At 41.4% G+C, this 17,393-nt stretch overlaps 1 protein-coding gene across 7 annotated transcripts in view; it reads left to right on the top strand.

The window, feature by feature from the left end:
- MGAT5 (alpha-1,6-mannosylglycoprotein 6-beta-N-acetylglucosaminyltransferase) overlaps nt 1-17,393 on the top strand; it is a 326,791-nt gene that overhangs the window by 174,750 nt on the left and 134,648 nt on the right. For all 7 annotated transcript variants that reach the window (XM_054257690.2, XM_008998990.5, XM_078327938.1 and 4 more), the window contains 2 exons: nt 14,224-14,300; nt 15,331-15,420. In XM_054257690.2, coding sequence (XP_054113665.1) covers nt 14,224-14,300; nt 15,331-15,420 — 167 coding nt within the window. The remainder of the gene's footprint in view (nt 1-14,223; nt 14,301-15,330; nt 15,421-17,393) is intronic.

Here is a 17,393-nt window from a genome sequence, read left to right as displayed (position 1 = left end):
TGCTGTCAGCCCTCTGAGGCTGTCAGCTCAGAAGGCTGTTGCCCCCGCCAACACCCCATAGTCCCACTTTGTTGTTCTGTCTGGGTGTCTGCTTCTTAATTCCTTCAGCACCGCATGGGTGGGGGGTTCTACCGCCGAGCTGGGTTCAGTATTGACCCTTTGACTTTCTGGGATTTAAACTGTGGCTGCCCTGCAGTGAGCTGCAACTTAAGTCTTGTGACTACTTGGAACTTTCCTTGGAGCCTCCCTCACAAATGCTTAGTTTTAGGGTCAGTCAAGAAGTTTAGGTAGTCTATATACAGACTTGGGGGTTCTCTTCTTTTGGCTCCCTCTTTTTGGGAATATGCTACCTTAATTTTTCACTACTACCCACAAATTCATTCTTTCACACCTGAAGTCAAAGAGACTGTAGCCTTTTGTTTGCTACCATCAGGACTTATTAGTTCCCTCTGGGGCACAGCCATATAAATGCGAGTCTTAATTCAGTGTAGTTTCCAGAAAGAATTCAAGGATCAAATCTAGTTTCTGCTCACTTTCCCTCACTCATCAGTGTCATACTCTATGTGTTATCTGTGGGAAGATTATTCCAGTATAAGCTTCTCTGTCATTGCCAATGCATAGTTTCTCATCTTTGTTTTTAAACTGCTAAGTGGTTCTTACACAGGTAGTACAGTTTAGCAGTTTGCTATGGGCTGGGAAGCTATCTGAGTTATGTGTTAACACAGTGCTGCCTTCCCCCTGGTTTTGGTATGCATGCTAGCTCTTACATCTTCAGTATAATATTCAATAACCACCATTTCTAGGTTGGCAAGGACGGTGTATATTTAACAGTTGCTCTCCTACCTGGATTCCATGGCTGGAGGGTAAGCAAGGGACTGTACTTTACTCTGGATACTGGCATGGCGAATGGGTTTTCAGGTAGTAATCCCACCACCTGAGGATTAGTGCCTTCTTAGAGCTAACTCAAAATATCCATCTGGTCATAGACTACTTCCTGAAACAAATTCCCAGGCAGCTGAAAACCTTTGTGCTTCCTACTAGGAAGAACTTGCATTCACATACTCACTAGCCTTTTTTGTGGAGTTGATGAATAGGTTCCCAGGATTATAAGAATACTTACAACATTGCAGAATATGCACATTAGTCTCTTTACAAGCAGGGTATTGGTATCCAGGTTTACATGGTCTTAATACAAAGCATCTTTCCTTTCTACATGAAGGAATACCTGCTAAGGGCTAGGGGAAGTATAAGGAATGCAGTTATGAGACAGTCTGATTTTTTGTTTGTTTTTTAACATGGGAGTCTTGCTATGTTGCCCAGGCTGGTCTCAACCTACTGGGCACAAGCAATCTTCCTGTCTCAGCCTCTGCGGTAGGTGGGACTATAGGCATGCACTACTATGCCTACTTCCTTATTGTAGATGGGACTATAGGCATGCACTACTATGCCTGGCACAGTCTGGTTTTTGAGAGGCATCCTAACCAAGGACATTACCTGGCAGGCTTGGCATGTATATTTTATGCCAATGGCATGTGGGTTTCATGTGACTCTGGATCAATCACAGGAGACCTACAGTTTAAATAGCTTTTAGCCTTTCTTCAAACTGTACCCAAGAATCTGGTGTGCTTGTGGGTGTTTGAAATATTCTGGCTTTCAGCTTCTTTTATACGTTCTCTGTGATACTTTATCTAGTACCAAAACCTTATTATCAAGGTGTCATCTCGATACTACATTATCTTACAATTTATTTTTCTGTTTAAAGAGTAAGGTGAGAGATCACAACCAAGTAACCAAAGCAAAATGAAAACCTCAGTTTATGCAAGACAGTGAAAACAAAAATTTATCTTGATCTCCTGTTAAAAGATAGTTGAAGCACTTCGGCTTTGCCTGTATTATGTCTGGCTTCCCAGATAGAATCCCTGTTTTTAACCAACAGCTATAGGAGGCTTGTGACAAATGATCCAGAAAGTGGGCATTGTGTGACATGAAGAGCAGACACCTATTTTGGGCAATTTATACACCCTTCAAACAGCCCAGGGATATAGCTAGCCTTCTCTCAGTTATTGATTTCATATTTCTTTTCTTCTTCAGTTGCAAGAAGGAAATACAAATATACACACATAAACTACATCTGTTTCATTGCTTCCATTTTAACAAAATCCAAACTCAAAACACCTTTGACAGTTTGATAAGAACAGGCAGAAATGTATGAACTGTGTTTAACATGAAATCCTGTTTTAGAAGAAAAATCAAACCTCAGTTTGAGAGGTTGAAGTGAGATATGGGTGCTCTGGGTTGTGAGGACATGTCACTGTTACAGTAAGTTATCTGCGTGACACTCTTCCCTTCTAGTAAACTGCATTTGAGAAGAGGGGACTTGGAAAGGCTTGGCACTATTTTGTTTATTGGAAAAGGAGAATAGTTATAAAAATCACCTTAAACTCCCAACTCGAGAATATGATACAGTTTTGTAAGTATCTTGAATTTTTAATGTCTGCCACCTACTTCTCAGTATATTTTCTTGAATCAAAATTGACAGCTGAGGATGTCTCAATATATTAGCATACCTTAGTTTTTTAAATGTATGTATAGAAACAATTTTTTTTCTGGGAATATACCTGTATAACTTTTTTGTTTGTTTCGATGTATAAAACTAGCATTCTCCCAATTTATTGACTGTCAGGCCAATTCGTTGTAACTAAGTGCATATATGATACCCATGTAAAGTATTTTATACCCTTTACATCATTACTTAAAATACTAAGGAACATTTTGTTGCAGAAGAAATGATAGCAAAAATTAAATATAAACTTACAGAAAATGGCATTTATGTAGAAATGAATACATGTAGAATCTTGCATTAAAAAGCACTCCAATTATCCCAACCACATTACAAACTCAGTTTTGCCTTCCAGTCTGAAAGCTACTAGAATATATAAAGTATATGCTGTTATGCTGTAATACTTGTTTAAAAAGACTTAAATTTTTACCTCCCATAGATCTAAAGTATTTTCATCATTGACTATACCTCACACTCCACCAAGCATTGTAACAGAATTAATTAGGGATGGGCAAGACAGGCCCTGAGAATTTATAATAGGATGAATATATAGTACAAATAGATGAAATGATCTAGTGAGAGCTAGTGTGTGATGTTTCCATGTGGTGCAGGCAGTCTCTCTTTCTCATGGCTTTATCTTTTTCAGAATCCCGTATTTTACTTTGGAAGTTTGTCCTGAGGGTGAATGAGGCTATAAATGAGTGCCAGGTGCAGTACCTGGAGGCAGGGTGACTCAGATGTTAGAAGGCTTTGCTGACTCTATTTTTTTGAGTGAAGAAACATAGGCTCCTGAAGATTAAGTAACCTGCTCAGCTTATGTGATGAATAAAAGGCAGAGAGATAATCCCAGCTGAGATCTCTTAGAAGACAAAGCCCCTGCCTTTTCCAGGGCATCGTCATTATTCATGTTTTCTACCTTTTTAATTGCAGATGTTGAATGTGGTCAACGACTTTAAAAAGACCAGGACATGCAGGTGCTACTCTCTGCTGACACATTTCAGTGTCAGTTCCAGGAGCAGGTGTCTTCCTAATGAGGATGCATCTTGCATGGTGGCCAGATAGTGTCTTATGAGAGGGTTGATCTGTATGGAGATTAGAGAAGCAGACTTTTATAGCTTTATAACTTTAGAGACTGATGGTATGATGGCATTTTGGAATATGTTTAATTAATTTTCATTAATTAAATGAAATAGTTGTTAAAGTGACTATTTAAGAAAAGAATTAGAAGCTGCTGTTAATCCAAGAAGTGGTTGAGCATTCATAATTGGTTTTAAAGACCTTGTGTTGGAAAAATACCCCTGACTTCCTTACCAATGAAAGACAATTTTCAACTCGAGGGCCATTTCCCCAATGTTAGATATAAACTCTATTCAACTATAAAGATTTTATACAGTAGTATCTTTTAAATTACACATGGTCACATTTTTATCCTCAAAATGTGACTTTCATCTCCTTTTCCTTTAGAGTTCACCTTTTTTCAAAATGTTGTTTCTCTACTCAGAGACCATCAGTTACATCCCCTGCCATTGTACTGAAACTCCAGAAGTGTTTTCGGTGGCCTTCCTGTTTCCTGCTGTGATAAGAGTGATAAATTATGTTCTGAGGCTGGAATTCATGATTCTGCGGCAGCTTACCTTTCCAACCGTACTTCTTACTACCCTACCGTGAGTCCTCTGCTTTAGCCAGATTGCCCTCCTCTGCTCTCCTGTGCCCTCTTAGACAGAGATGATTGATTGGTTATGCATACCCACCGTGGGAGGATTTGCTGATCCGGTAAAACACTGATTGTTGAAACATAACATAAAATCCGTTTTCCATCTCTCGCCTTTCCTTTTCCTCAGTGTTATTTCACCTTTTACTCTATTGGTTCCCTTCTGTGGCTGCCCTTGAGACTCACTGGAGGTTGGGAGAGTAGTAAAAAGAGAGTAGCAGAACCACTGCCTGGGGGCCATTTAAATAAGAATGTCTGGAAGGTGAGGCACATTCCTAAACGCTCCCCAAGTAATTTCTAAATGTGCAGATGGGGCTAGGAATGGCTAACTTGTGACCTTGACCAATTACTTAATCTGCCTGTGCCTCAGTGTCTTCTGCAGTAGAATGAAGGATAATAGTACTTACTATTGTGAGGCTCAATGGAGTAATCGGTGTACATAAGATAAGTGGTGTTCCTAGTAGATCCTCAGTCTCTGTTGGCTACCGTCATTATTACTGCTGTTCTTCGGTGTATTCATCTTCCCTTTTCTCTCCTACATTAGTGCTCAACTCAAATCCCATTTGTCTGGTGGTTACTTAAGGTTTAAACAAAGCTGCTGCAACAAAGAGACCCAAAAATGCAGTGTTGAAATGAGACAAAGGGCTATTTCTCTGTCACATGATAATCTAGTACTGAGCAGTCCAGGCCAGCAGAATGGCTCTTCTCTACACTGACATTCAGGGCTCCAGATTCTTCCCATTTTGCTGGGTCATCGCACGTCCCATCTGCTGCCGATGGGAAGTGTATATTGCATTGGACTGTTAACTGCCTTTGGTGAGCAAGTTTTGGGCTTCTAAGCATATTTAATGCTCCCTCAAGGTGGTTAATGTTTTGTGTTTCTCTCTGTGCTTAGGAAGGTACTGAAATCATAACAAATGCTCTAATTGAGGTGCAGTGTTTGTTGAATGAGTCAATGTCAGAATTTTTCTGGCTTTTTTGACAACTTTATTGAGAAAATTTACACACCACTCATTTCACCTACCTATTTAAAGTGTTTAAGTCTTTTATGGCCAATTGTGGTGGCTCATGCCTATAATCCCGGAACTTTGAAAGGCTAAGACAGGAGGATGGCTTGATCTCAAGAGTTTGAGACTAGCCTGGGCAACATAGCAAGACCTCATCTTTACAAAAAATCAAAATAATTAGTTGAATGTGGCAGTGTGTGCCTGTAGTCCCAGCTATTCAGGAGGCTGAGGCAGGAAAATGGCTTCAGCCAAGGAAGTCACAGATTACAGTGACCCATGCCATTGCACTCCAGCCTGGGTAGCAGAGAGTGAGACCCTGTCTCAAAAAAAAAAAAAAAAAGGCTTTTAGTATATTCAGTTATGCAACCACCACAACAGTCAGTGTTAGAATATTTTCATTACCTCAAAAAGATCACCTCCCCTCCCTTTCCTGAACCCTAAACAACCAACAATTCACTGTTTCTCTAGATTTGCCTATAGGTTCTGAACATTTCATGTAAATGAAATCATGTACATGGCCTGTGTGACTGGTTATTTCCATCTAGCGTAATGGTTTCAAGGTTCATCTGTGAAGCATGGATTAGCATTTCATTCCTTTTTATGGCTGAATAATATTCCATTTTATGGATATATTATATTTGGTCTTAATTGAATGATGAGTATTTGTGTTGTTTCCAAATTTTGGCTGTTATGAATAAGGCTACTATGAACATTTATGTATAGATTTTTCTGTAGATATATTTTTATTCTCATATAAACCAAGGAGTAGCATTACTGGCTCAGATGATAAGTCTGTTTAACTTTTTAAGGATCTGCTAGACTGTTTTCCAAAGCAGCTACACAATTTTATATTTCTGTAGTTGAGGGTTCTACTTTCTGTACATCCTTGTCAACACTTGTTGTTACCTGAATTTTTACTGTAGCTTTTTTAGTTGATGTGAAATTGTACCTCATTTTGCTTTTGATTTCTATTTCCCTGATGACTAATGGTGATAAGCTCTGCCCACTCTTGTCAGTGACAATTATTTAACTCCAGCTGTGTTCTTCCTATCATGTGTGTGCTCCTAGGTGTGTGATAACCAACCTTTTCCACTGCTGAACAGTTACTGCTGAATAGCAGCAGCGTGGGGCTTATCAGAATGGAACGTTGGTGTATAAAAGATATTGTGGCTGTGTGTATGTATAGCACTCTTATATAACTGTTTCTCATACTAAAAATCTCAGTCCTCGGTCCCCTTTTTAATACAAATTTATCAAAAAAAAGGAAAAATCTTATTAATGCTGGCTTAACAGCTTAATTAGACAGATAATCCTGCCATAAAATAAATGAAAGAGGGTATGACAAAAGGAGGTATAAATAATCTGAAGTTATTTTGCTGAATTGTGATTTGAAATTTTCTGACATTATCTTTGGCAGTGTGTTTTCATAGTCATCACAACTTACTCTTTTTATATATTAGTCCTATTCTTGAAAAGCTATACATAGAAAAGCCACATATATATGTATATATATGTATACACACACACACACATTGAATTTGATTTTCTTTTTGACTTCCATTATGTCCATAGTCTTTGTACATGGGCAGTACAGCTCCAGATTTTTATACAGCAACTCCAGAGGCCCTTGGAGGTACTTCTTCAAGAGGGAATAAGAATTTGTTACTGTGTTCACTCTTGAAATTTCCCACGCAGAACATGAAGGTGGTGGTGTACTTTTCAACAGTGTGGTGGAAATAATCTTGACTCAGAAGGCAAATGCTTGGTTGAACATGCAGAGTGTTTTGCACATGGAAGGTGTTCAGTGGATTTTGTTTAATCCAGGAATGAGGAAGGTACTTCATCTTTCTAGGCCTTAGTGTTATGAATCAGGAAAAGTAGAGGGTTGAATAGTATGGTTTCAGAAGTCCCTTGCAGCTCTAAAATTATTTTATGCAATGATGATTCCATTTTCACCTTAGATTAAAAAGCAAAAAAAAAAAAAATTATATACACACAAGTCTTTTCGAAAATCCCAGTATACATCTCTGGGGGGTCCATGAGTGAATCTTGCCTGCTTCCCATATCTTAACTTCCCAATTGCTTTGGTAGGGAGGGAACATCCTGTTGCTTTGGGGTCCTGGTCCTGGAATTCATGTACGTGACTCAGTTACAGAAAGCAAATTACTTTTCTATGGTGCAAAAGTAAAGCATTCCTAAATGAATATTTGCCAAGCTGAGAATGACTGGTGAGGTCATTTTCAATGGGAGATTGTATTCCACCATAGCTGGTTTCAATCTGATTTATTGTCATCCATTCCTGAAGCCAAGCCAGCTGATGGAGGTGCTGGCAAGAGCTGGGTCTCCAAGTTCGTTGTGGAGATTGAGTCAGTTCCCAGCCATTGCTGAGCAGCCAGGCCAGTGGCAGGCTCATTTGGCCGCACTTTGCAGGGGCCATCTGATCAGCATGGCCCTATGTTCATAACAGGTGTGCCAAGAGAAATGCTACCTTGTCTGACACAAAATAGAATCACTGGAGACCTTTATCTTTTAAGAGAAAATATGTTTAGAGTGTCATTGCACTGAATGGAGCCCTTGCTCGTGTGGTTGATCATCTTAGCAGTCAGCAAAACAATTGGGTAAGGAGATTGAATCAGTTTCCTGTGACTTCCTGGGTCAACAGATACGCATGTTCTTTGAGGTTTCTGAGAGTTTTTGTAAACCTACTTTTTCTATTTTTTTCCTTTCCTCTTTTTACCCCTTAAAATGGCAATGGTGAGGGATTTAGATGCCCTTAATCTATCAGATGCCTGTCCAGATCTAGATAAAAAGTTAATGATACTGTGTTCTACAGGTTCTTAAAAAGAAGTGTCATCTCAAACCCCTGTCGCCTTTGCTATATATAATTAGTGTATGGAAAAGTGACTCTTGGTAAAGGCTCTCTTCCTAGTATGGTCAGCCATCACTAAAAGAACAGTCTTCTGTGTGAGGCTTGCATGTAAACACATGTTTGTCTGTCTGTCTTTCTGTCTCTCTCTCTCCCCCCACTCCCCCCACCCATCCATTCCTCTCCATTCCACTTCCTCACTTTATCATCCTCACCCTGGAACAGGTAGTTCAGATTCTTACACGTGGTGTACCATCTTTAAGCATTGGCAGAATTGGGATTAACCCTGAGATTCTTTTTATATCCTTATTTCTAGATTTCCTTTGTTCAGCAATTAGGAGTGGTTATTAGCTTACATAAGTTTGTAGTAAGTGAATGTTTTACAGTGCTGCATTCAGTTGAGGCCAGGAGTTTGAGACCAGCCTGGCCAACATGGCGAAACCCCATCTCTACTAAAAATACAAAAATTAACCAGGCATGATGGCACATGCCTATAGTCCCAGCTACTCCGGAGGCTGATGCAGGAGAATTGCTTAAACCTGGGAGGCCGAGGTTGCAGTGAGCCGAGATTGTGCCACTGCACAAATTGTGCCTTTGTCTAGTGACAGAGCCAGACTCTTGTCTCAAAAACAAACAAAAAAATTATCTCTCACACAACCATAAACCTCACTTTTTTGAATACCAGTAAGATGTGACTGTCAGTAACTCACACGGGGGCCAGGCCATGCCCATTCCCCCAGCATCAGGAGTCAGTAACTCACACGGGGGCAAGGCCATGCCCATTCCCCCAGCATCAGAAGTCAGTAACTCACACGGGGGCCAGGACATGCATGCCCATTCCCCCAGCACCAGGAATGACTTTTCTCTCTCTGCTGCAGCTTCCTGCTGTTTTCCTCAGCTGTGCAGCATGTACAGTCCAGAACTTGGACTCTTTGAGTCAGTAACTTCAGGTGAGGCTCTCCCACCCCATTTTATCTGTGGTACTTTCTTTCCTCTTCAGTTCTTTGGAACTGGGCTCAGGGAGAACTAGACTGAGCAGAGACTCCCACCAGGCTTTTCTTCATTGCATTTCTCCCATTCATTGTTAAACAATATGGAGTCTCCAGTGTGCTGGGTGTGTATCCTGGGAGTACCAGTGGGTAGAGGAGGCTTTGCTGCTGGGTACCTCGTTCACTGTTGTCTGTGGTTTCTCCCTTGTTCCCACGTGTGCCAGACCCCAGAAAGCAGGGCTGAGTCTTAGAAGGGTACAGTATTGACATTTCAGCATGTGGCAGGCAGCAGATGCCCAGTGATAGTGGGCTGAATTTGGAGGTCAGTGCTGAGGATTTTAAAGGTTTTTCTTTTCACACTGTCAGATGAGGTAACCATCTTCCTTTTTTCTAAAATGGATGTGATGTATCAAGGCAAGTTATTATCCTCCATCCATTTCTTTTCCTGTCCTGTATTACCCTATTTCTGTTCTCACTGTTCCTTTGAGACTGCCATACCAATTTCTCCTGCTCTGACTCTCCCCTTTTTCCTTACTTGCTCAGAGGCCACAGACAGCAAGGAGATATATATATATATATATATATATATATATATATATATATATATATATATTTATGTAAAATCTGTCTGGTTTCGTATTTCTTTGTCCCTCTCGCTTCTTAATAGGTATTTAAAATGCCATTGTCTCCCTCTACACATCTCTCTCGATTATGTGTATGTCTGTTGGGACTGTCGGGGAGAATCTGGCTCCACGCCTCACAGGAACACCCCCTCTATGTGTGTGTGTATGCGACATCTCGTGCTGCCGTATGTATGTTCCTTCTGAATCTTAAGCATTTTTGATGGCAGGAAAAGTATGTGTTCGCTTAGATTAAACCCATATTCGAACACCCACTACATTGTGTGGGCATAAGTGACTGATAAAGCAACAGAATTTTTACACCTGCTTAATCTGCCTTCTGTGTAGACACCTGGTTGCCAATGCCGTAGAATCATACAGAGGTGAAGTTTTGGGGGAAGGATATTGCAACTTGGGCTGGTGTAAGGATACCAGATAAAAATGAATCCCAAACAGAGCTGAGCTTCATTGCTTACACTTAAAATTTTTATTTTCCCTTGCCCTTTCAGCATTTAAAAAAATTGGCCTGGGGAAAGCTCAGGATAAACAGCAGGCAGAGCATTCAAGTTACATATCTTGGCAGGATGTTTCTCCTTTTTATGCCCTCACTTTTTATTTTATTTATTTTATGTCAACTTTTATTATAAAGAGTCCATGTTATGCAGGTTTATTACATGAGTATTTTATGTGATGCTGAGGCTTGGAGTCCTGAGGATACCATTACCCAGGCTATAAGCACAGTACCTGCCTCCCTCTTTTGAAGAGAGCTTTTGTATAGTAAGCTCACTTTCTTCTGGAAACCAGTAACATTAACATTTTTTTGGCCCAAAGTTTTGTTTTTTAACCAAACTTAGATGAGAGGCATTTCCACAGGTAGGAAGGTCTTCCATGGACACAAACTAATAAAAATGTTTATAGAATTTTGGTCATTTGATAGAAACAAAATGAGGAGCCATCCTCTGAAAAGGACCTGAAGGTCATTAGGAGCTGTGGTGTGATGGAAAGTCTTGGTCAGGTTATTCCTGGTCAGGTTTGGAAGCAACTCTACCTCATGCTGGGAAGGCTGGGACTCCTGGTTTCTTCCAGTCACAGATTCCTTCTACCCAAGAACCTTGAACACTCTTAAACCAATGCCTCTGGAAGCCCCTTGTCTATTCAGACCCATCACTGTGTAACTAAATAATGGAGAGAAAATTTGTGTGTAAGAGCATGGAGTTGCAGAGGAGACTCTGCTGAATTAGCTGACAAACTGCAAGTTTGAGGAAGAGTAAAAGCCCTGGCCAGGTGGGAATCTCTGCTCAGTCTAGTTCTCCCTGAGCCCAGGAGTCAGGCCTGTTGGACAGCAGGGAACATGCCTGTGTTTATTCAGTCAGATGGCACTTAGTATCTGAAGATCCAGCAGGAAGACATAACCTTCCCATAGGTTTCTCATGTGCTGGGAAGGGAAATGGACAGACATAAAGGAGTAACGCAGTTGCTTACTGCAGTAGGAGAGATGTGAGCAGGAGGCCAGGGAAGCCCAGAGGAGGGCGATATTCCTAACAAAATCCTGACTGGGCATGGGAAGGAAGGATTAAGAACTATTTGTTCACAGAGGTGTTGGTTTAGCTGAAGAAAGAGGAAGGGGCTTTAACTGGGCAGAGGAAGAGTGGTGGCCTGGAGGGACTGAAGAGAAGGATATTCCAGGAAGAGGAAAGCCTGCAGGGAGCCTTGAAAGCAGTCAGTCCAGCAGGCTTTGGCAGAAATGAGGGGCGTTGTTTTGACAATCTCCTAGCACAGCAACATGGGAGTCTATGCCTGTTTCTGTAAATAACATTTCATTGCAACACAGCCTATCCATTCGTTCAGCTATTATCTGTGGCTGTTTTTTTGTGACAACAGCAGAGTTGAGTAGTTGAGACAGGGACCTTGTGGCTCACAGAGACTGAAATATTTTCTGTCTGGTTCTTCACAAAAAAGTTTGCTGACCCTTAACATTTTTATTCCTTAAGAGTTTTATTGAAACTCTTAATGAATGGACCCACACTGTCAGCACTGGGGCTTTGCTTGCAGGCCTTCATGGACCTGTTAGTTTATTTTCTCATTCAGTGAGTCCTCTTCACCCCGCCCTCCCACACCATCATGTCAGTAGCCTCTAGTTGGCACTGAATATTCCAGAAGTAGAATAATATCTGTGGTGTAAAGGGGATGGCATTTTCCTGCCAAGTGTCCCCTAAAATATCTTTATTACCAGCTCCACGCTGTCATAGACTGTGCCTAATTTCGTGGAACCTCTGCTGCTGCTCATTTGCTTGGCCAAAACCCCCGATCATGCCAAGTAAATGTTGCCAAGCAAAATCAGAATTAAAAATAGTGATAGGAATAGTAGTCATTGCAAAATACTATTCTTCGCCAAGGCATTCCATTTGTTAGGGCTTCTGGGAGCTGGCGGCTGGAAGGAGAGCCCTACCTCAAGTCTGCATCTATTTCAAAAACACAGAATGCATTTCCAGAAGTGTCTGTGCATTTGAAATGCTGTTTTCTCAGAGATAGCAAGTAAAAGTTGTGTGGAATTATATAGCAAGTGCCAACTTTTAAGCACCTGCTGTGGTCCATGGTATCTGCTATTGGGTGTGCCAGGGCAGCCTCTTGATGCATGTTGACTTAATCAGTAAGAGCTGGGTGAAATAGAAGCAGAATCCTTCCCATTTTACAGATCATGCAAGAAGGGACTCTGACAAGCCAAGTACCTTCCATTTTAACTACTAAGTGACCCATGAGAAAGAGGGTGTTTATTTTTATGCTCTAATTATTCTTAGCAGGCAGAGAGCTTGTTGAAATATTTGAATCAAGAGGTCAAGAATTTTGGTGACAGACTATCAAAAGGACTGGTTTTCAAGTGGCAGGTAAAGTCCTCCTTAGCACTAACTTCTGTCTCAGCCTCAGCAGCCACTGAGTTACCATTTCAGTACCCCTGTCAAATAACATTCCAGTTTGGAATCTAATTTCTGATTAGTGCTTTCCTCAGAAGACTATCAGATGAAAGTAATGATATTTTCCAGACATTTCTTGAAGATATAGTAGGTCTGAAAAGAGAAGCATATAGGTTTAGGGTTGTCCCATTTTCCAACTAAAATTGTCATTCCTACATAATAGTGTGATCATAATCTTCCCCTCTATAACATTGTTCCAACATGTTCTTAGAGTAAAGATCAGGGTCCTTATTGTGGCATTTGAAGCCTTTCCTGTTTGGACCCTGCCTGCGTCTCCTGTCTGTCCTGAGTACCACACACTTCTTTCTGTTTGGGTCCACCTCAGTTCCTCGAGCAGCATCTTTAGGTTGTCCCTTTGGCTGGCTCACTCCTATTTTGTCTTCATATCTTGGCTAAGATATCACAGGATGCAGGAGGCCTTCTTGGACCTTTGGAGAGTAGGCTGGGTGTTCTTCCTTTCCCAGCCCTGCCATAATGCCTGTTACACTGTTGTTTCATTGTTCATTTATTTGTATGTTCTTCACCATTAGGTCGAAGGCTTCATTTACATTTTTTAATCGATATAATTATACATATTTATAGGATACATAGTGATGTGATGTTGGGATATGTAAACTGTATAGTGATCAGATCGAGGTAATTAGCATGTTCATCATCTTAAACGTTTCTCATTTCTTTACAGCTAGACACGGGGAATACGTTCTGGTGTTCTATAGCACTGTAGGATGACTATAGTTCACAATCATATATGGTTTTAAATAGTTAAGCGGGGTATATTCAATGTTTCTATCACAAAGAAATGACCCTTAGCTTCTCGATGACATTTCTTTTAGTTTTGACCCCATAGCTACAAGGAATAGGAACTCATTCAATCTAGCTAATAAAAAAGGAGTTTATTGTGAGGAAATCTTTAAAACAATAAGGAGACCTTCATGGAAATCTAAGGACTGGGTTTATAAGAAGCTGTATCCTATGGAAGCAGAGTGGAAGTTCCTTAGGATGGTACAGATAAGTCTTATGGCTCTCTGTGCACCAGCTCTATTCACGTCTCTCTGGCCTGTTGGCTTTCTCAGTTCATGCAGTTGTCTTCTTGAGGTCTGTTCATGGCCTCAGCTTGCCCACATAGCCTAGAATGGCCCTACCAGTGCTGGAGGACCCTCCTAATCACATGACTCTATGTCCTGCTTGTTTGGTGTCTTAGTTTCCCAATTGCAAATTTCAAAACAAGTGCTCTGGTTGGCCTGGCTCACTTTTTTAAGCCACGTCACACATGTTGTCATAGGTCTCTGGCCAGCCTGTAGGTGGGCTGTCCTCAGGTCAGTCATCACTGTGGACCAATCAGATATGTTGGAGCTGGAGGGGCTCCAGGCATCAGAACATGGGTGCCAGTAGAGACCTTTCCTTTTTGGTTTCTCTTCCTACCTCTTGGCTTACGAGAATGTTAGTCTTGTGTTTTTTAGACCTCATTGTATCCTTTGTTGTTTTTCATTCTTCACAGATATCATTAACGGAGCTCAAGAAAAATGTGTATTGCCTCCTATGGACGGCTACCCCCACTGTGAGGGGAAGATCAAGGTAAGGCAGAGGCAATCAGGGTCATTTTCATCATCCTCAATGTGCACAAACACCCCTTCTTTTTCCCTCCCCATCCTTTTCTTCCTCAGTGATACAAATGGGTGAGTGAGCCCTTGACATGGATCAGTGACAGGGTTTCTCCATCCTGCCGGCATTGGCTGTGGATATGACAACTCTACTCTGCCAGTGTTAACCCGGTGGGGTTGGTCAGCATGAGAGAGCCTGGGCCATTTCAGGCACCTGCTGAGTCTTTGAAGCTGACTTCCCTCTGTCTTTCCCAGCTTCCAGCAGGTGATCCTTCAAGGACCAATGACAAGGAACTGCCGTTATTTAGTGTACAAATCCCCCCCATCTCAGTCCCCAGGCTCCTGCTCTGAAACCTCCAGATTGTGCTTTAAGTGTCACATTTGTATTTGTGGTTGACTACCAAGAGACACTTGGCTGCTCTTTAATTTAGCTGCATTTTTTTTCAAAAACTCTATTTGTATGGCCTGCCCCCAGGGAGACCCTTCCTGCTCAGTAGTTTTCAGAGAAAAGTGTCCATTCAGGGATGTAGTTAGGACAGTGGGACCAGCCCCAGAAGCATTTGGGTGGTATCCATGTGGGCCATCTGTCAGTGCTCACGTGTGCCCTCGTTCACACACTGTTTCGGGTACCGTGCTATGGGCTGATGGAACTGGAGTTCCTGGAGAGGGTGTAGATGTCAGAGTCCCATTAGGCACTTGATCTTAATAAAAATCCCTAAGCCACCACCTCTCCTGGGCTTTATTGCTTGCTGTATCACCTTGCTCTCCACTGTAAGCACTTCTGCTGAGGCCTAACTCAAGCCAGTGTCTACCTGTTAATCATCCAAGGAAGTGAGTTGCGCATATGACTATCTTGACCTCAGCTCAGTGACTCCTTCACTCAGTTCTTTAGGCCACAGCTTGAGCCATTCACTCCATCTTCACTATTCCTATCCTTCCCTTCCCTGTCAGCAGATGTAGAGGGCCTGTGAATGGGCTGCTTAGAGATGTTTTTCTTGTTTCAGTGGATGAAAGACATGTGGCGTTCAGATCCCTGCTACGCAGACTATGGAGTGGATGGGTCCACCTGCTCTTTTTTTATTTACCTCAGTGAGGTGAGTAGCTTTCTGTGGCTCCTGGGAGTAGATGTGATTGGTTGGACTGTTTTGTAGCTGAGTCTGAAATTTGAAAAGCTTAAAAATGTGATATGTTTATATGGAGGACCTATGGTTCCATCGTTCATCTCACTCTCCCTACCTCCCCAGGAAGGATGGGTTTTTTTCTCCTTGAGGGAAAAATAAGCGGAGTTAGCTATTTACTTTTTTTCCTAGTTTTTTTTTTAAATTATAGTAAAATAGACATAACATGAGATTTGCCATCTTAACCATTTCCAAACGGATAGTTAGTTCAGTGGCATTAAGTATATTCACATCACTGTCATCACCACTGTCCACCTCTAGAATTTCTTTTATCTTGCAAAACTGAACCTCTATACTTATTAAACACTAACTCCCCATTAAGACCCTCCTTTCTGTTATTTTGGAAATATACCCAAAAGTGAAATTGCTAGCTCATTTGGTAATTGTTATTTTTAATTTTTTGAGGAACTACCATACTGTTTTGTACAGCAGCTGCCCCATTTTATACCAACAGTGCACAAAGGTTTTAATATCTTCATATTCTCACCAACACTTGTTACTTTATGGTTTTGTATTTTAAATAATGCAAATTATTTAGGGAAAGAAGGATCATTCAGCTTGGGTAGGTATAAAGAGAGTCAATATCAGAAAATCTCCTGGGTTTGTCAAGAAGAGATGCCATATGAGCCGAATCTAGAAAAAAAAATATTATAAGAGGTAAATGAAAAACAGAAATGTATTCAAGGCAGAGAAACAACAGAGGGAAAGTTATGGTATCAGTTCCACAGTGGCAGTGACGGGACAGTGGACACAGGTAGGGACCACCATTTGGGAGCTATGGAATACTCTACCAAAACCTGGGAATGGGGATAGACCTTCTGGTTGCTGGTAGGCTTAATCTTCAGGGCCTCTATGCTGTCAACATACTCATCCATGCTGCGGTGGAATTCAGTGTAGCTGAAGCTCCTGCTCTCTGTGTAGCTATTTTTGGAATTCTCCCAGTGACACTTGAGTATGCTGAGGGCATTCTGGGCCCATACAAATGCATGTCTGTAGCAGTCATTCCAGTTGTCATTAGCACATATATGCTCAGTTTTGTACGCTGAGATTTAGGTGAACATGTGAGAGCTCGTCTTTTAAGAGCACTTCTTTTTCTCTCCTGAGGACATCACATCTGTGCTGTTGGACTTGGGTAGTGCTGGTTTATGAAATCCCTGCAGTAGATGTCCTTCCTGTGTACAAGCAGCCTGCTTAGGATCAAAGCAGGGCCAAGATTGGGCTCCAGATTTCTAGAGAGTTTGCCATCTCAGTTACCAGGGCCACCCTATGCAGATTCAGTGTTTGGGTCACTGCTCGTAGTAAGAATCAGAGTGTGGATCTGAAGAGCAGAGTCTGTGTCTTCCTCCTCTAAAAGCCCAGGAAGCATTTAATGGTTTATTATAACAGAAACAGCCAGAGGGAAAAGATGAGTAAGTACAGATATAGGAGGGAAGTAACTAAAGTTAGTTAGTTTTACCTTGTTTTTTCCCTAAATCTGAGCCTCATTTTTATTTGTACCCTTGAATTTAAATACCAGCTTTTGTATTTTAACAGTTGCAGAGGATTTTAAAGGCCACTTGAATTTTTTACGTGCTTTAATCTCTCTTTCACGTAGAACCTAGTAGGGAATCAAAACTGGCTAGCTTCCCCTTTGTGGACTGGGGGAGGTAGGGGTTGGAGCAGGGTAGGCAGCTTTGGGGTCTTGTAAAACAGGTTCTAGCCAATTCCAAGGTCATGCCTCCACAGACCCTCTGCTGCCCTTTCTTTTTATTCTGTCCCCCTTTTTGTGTGCTGTTGTTATTTGACTAATAACAGCTGGTGATGCCATGCAGGAAGGAGAATACCTTCATTTTTGAGGTTAAATAAAATACTCTTACCATAGTTTTCCTTATGGGATTCAGATGCCTCTC

Source organism: Callithrix jacchus, chromosome 6 (genome assembly GCF_049354715.1).
Source record: "Callithrix jacchus isolate 240 chromosome 6, calJac240_pri, whole genome shotgun sequence".
NCBI lineage: Eukaryota > Metazoa > Chordata > Mammalia > Primates > Cebidae > Callithrix > Callithrix jacchus.
Note: the sequence above shows the minus strand (reverse complement) of the source record. Positions and strands in the feature narration are given on the sequence as shown.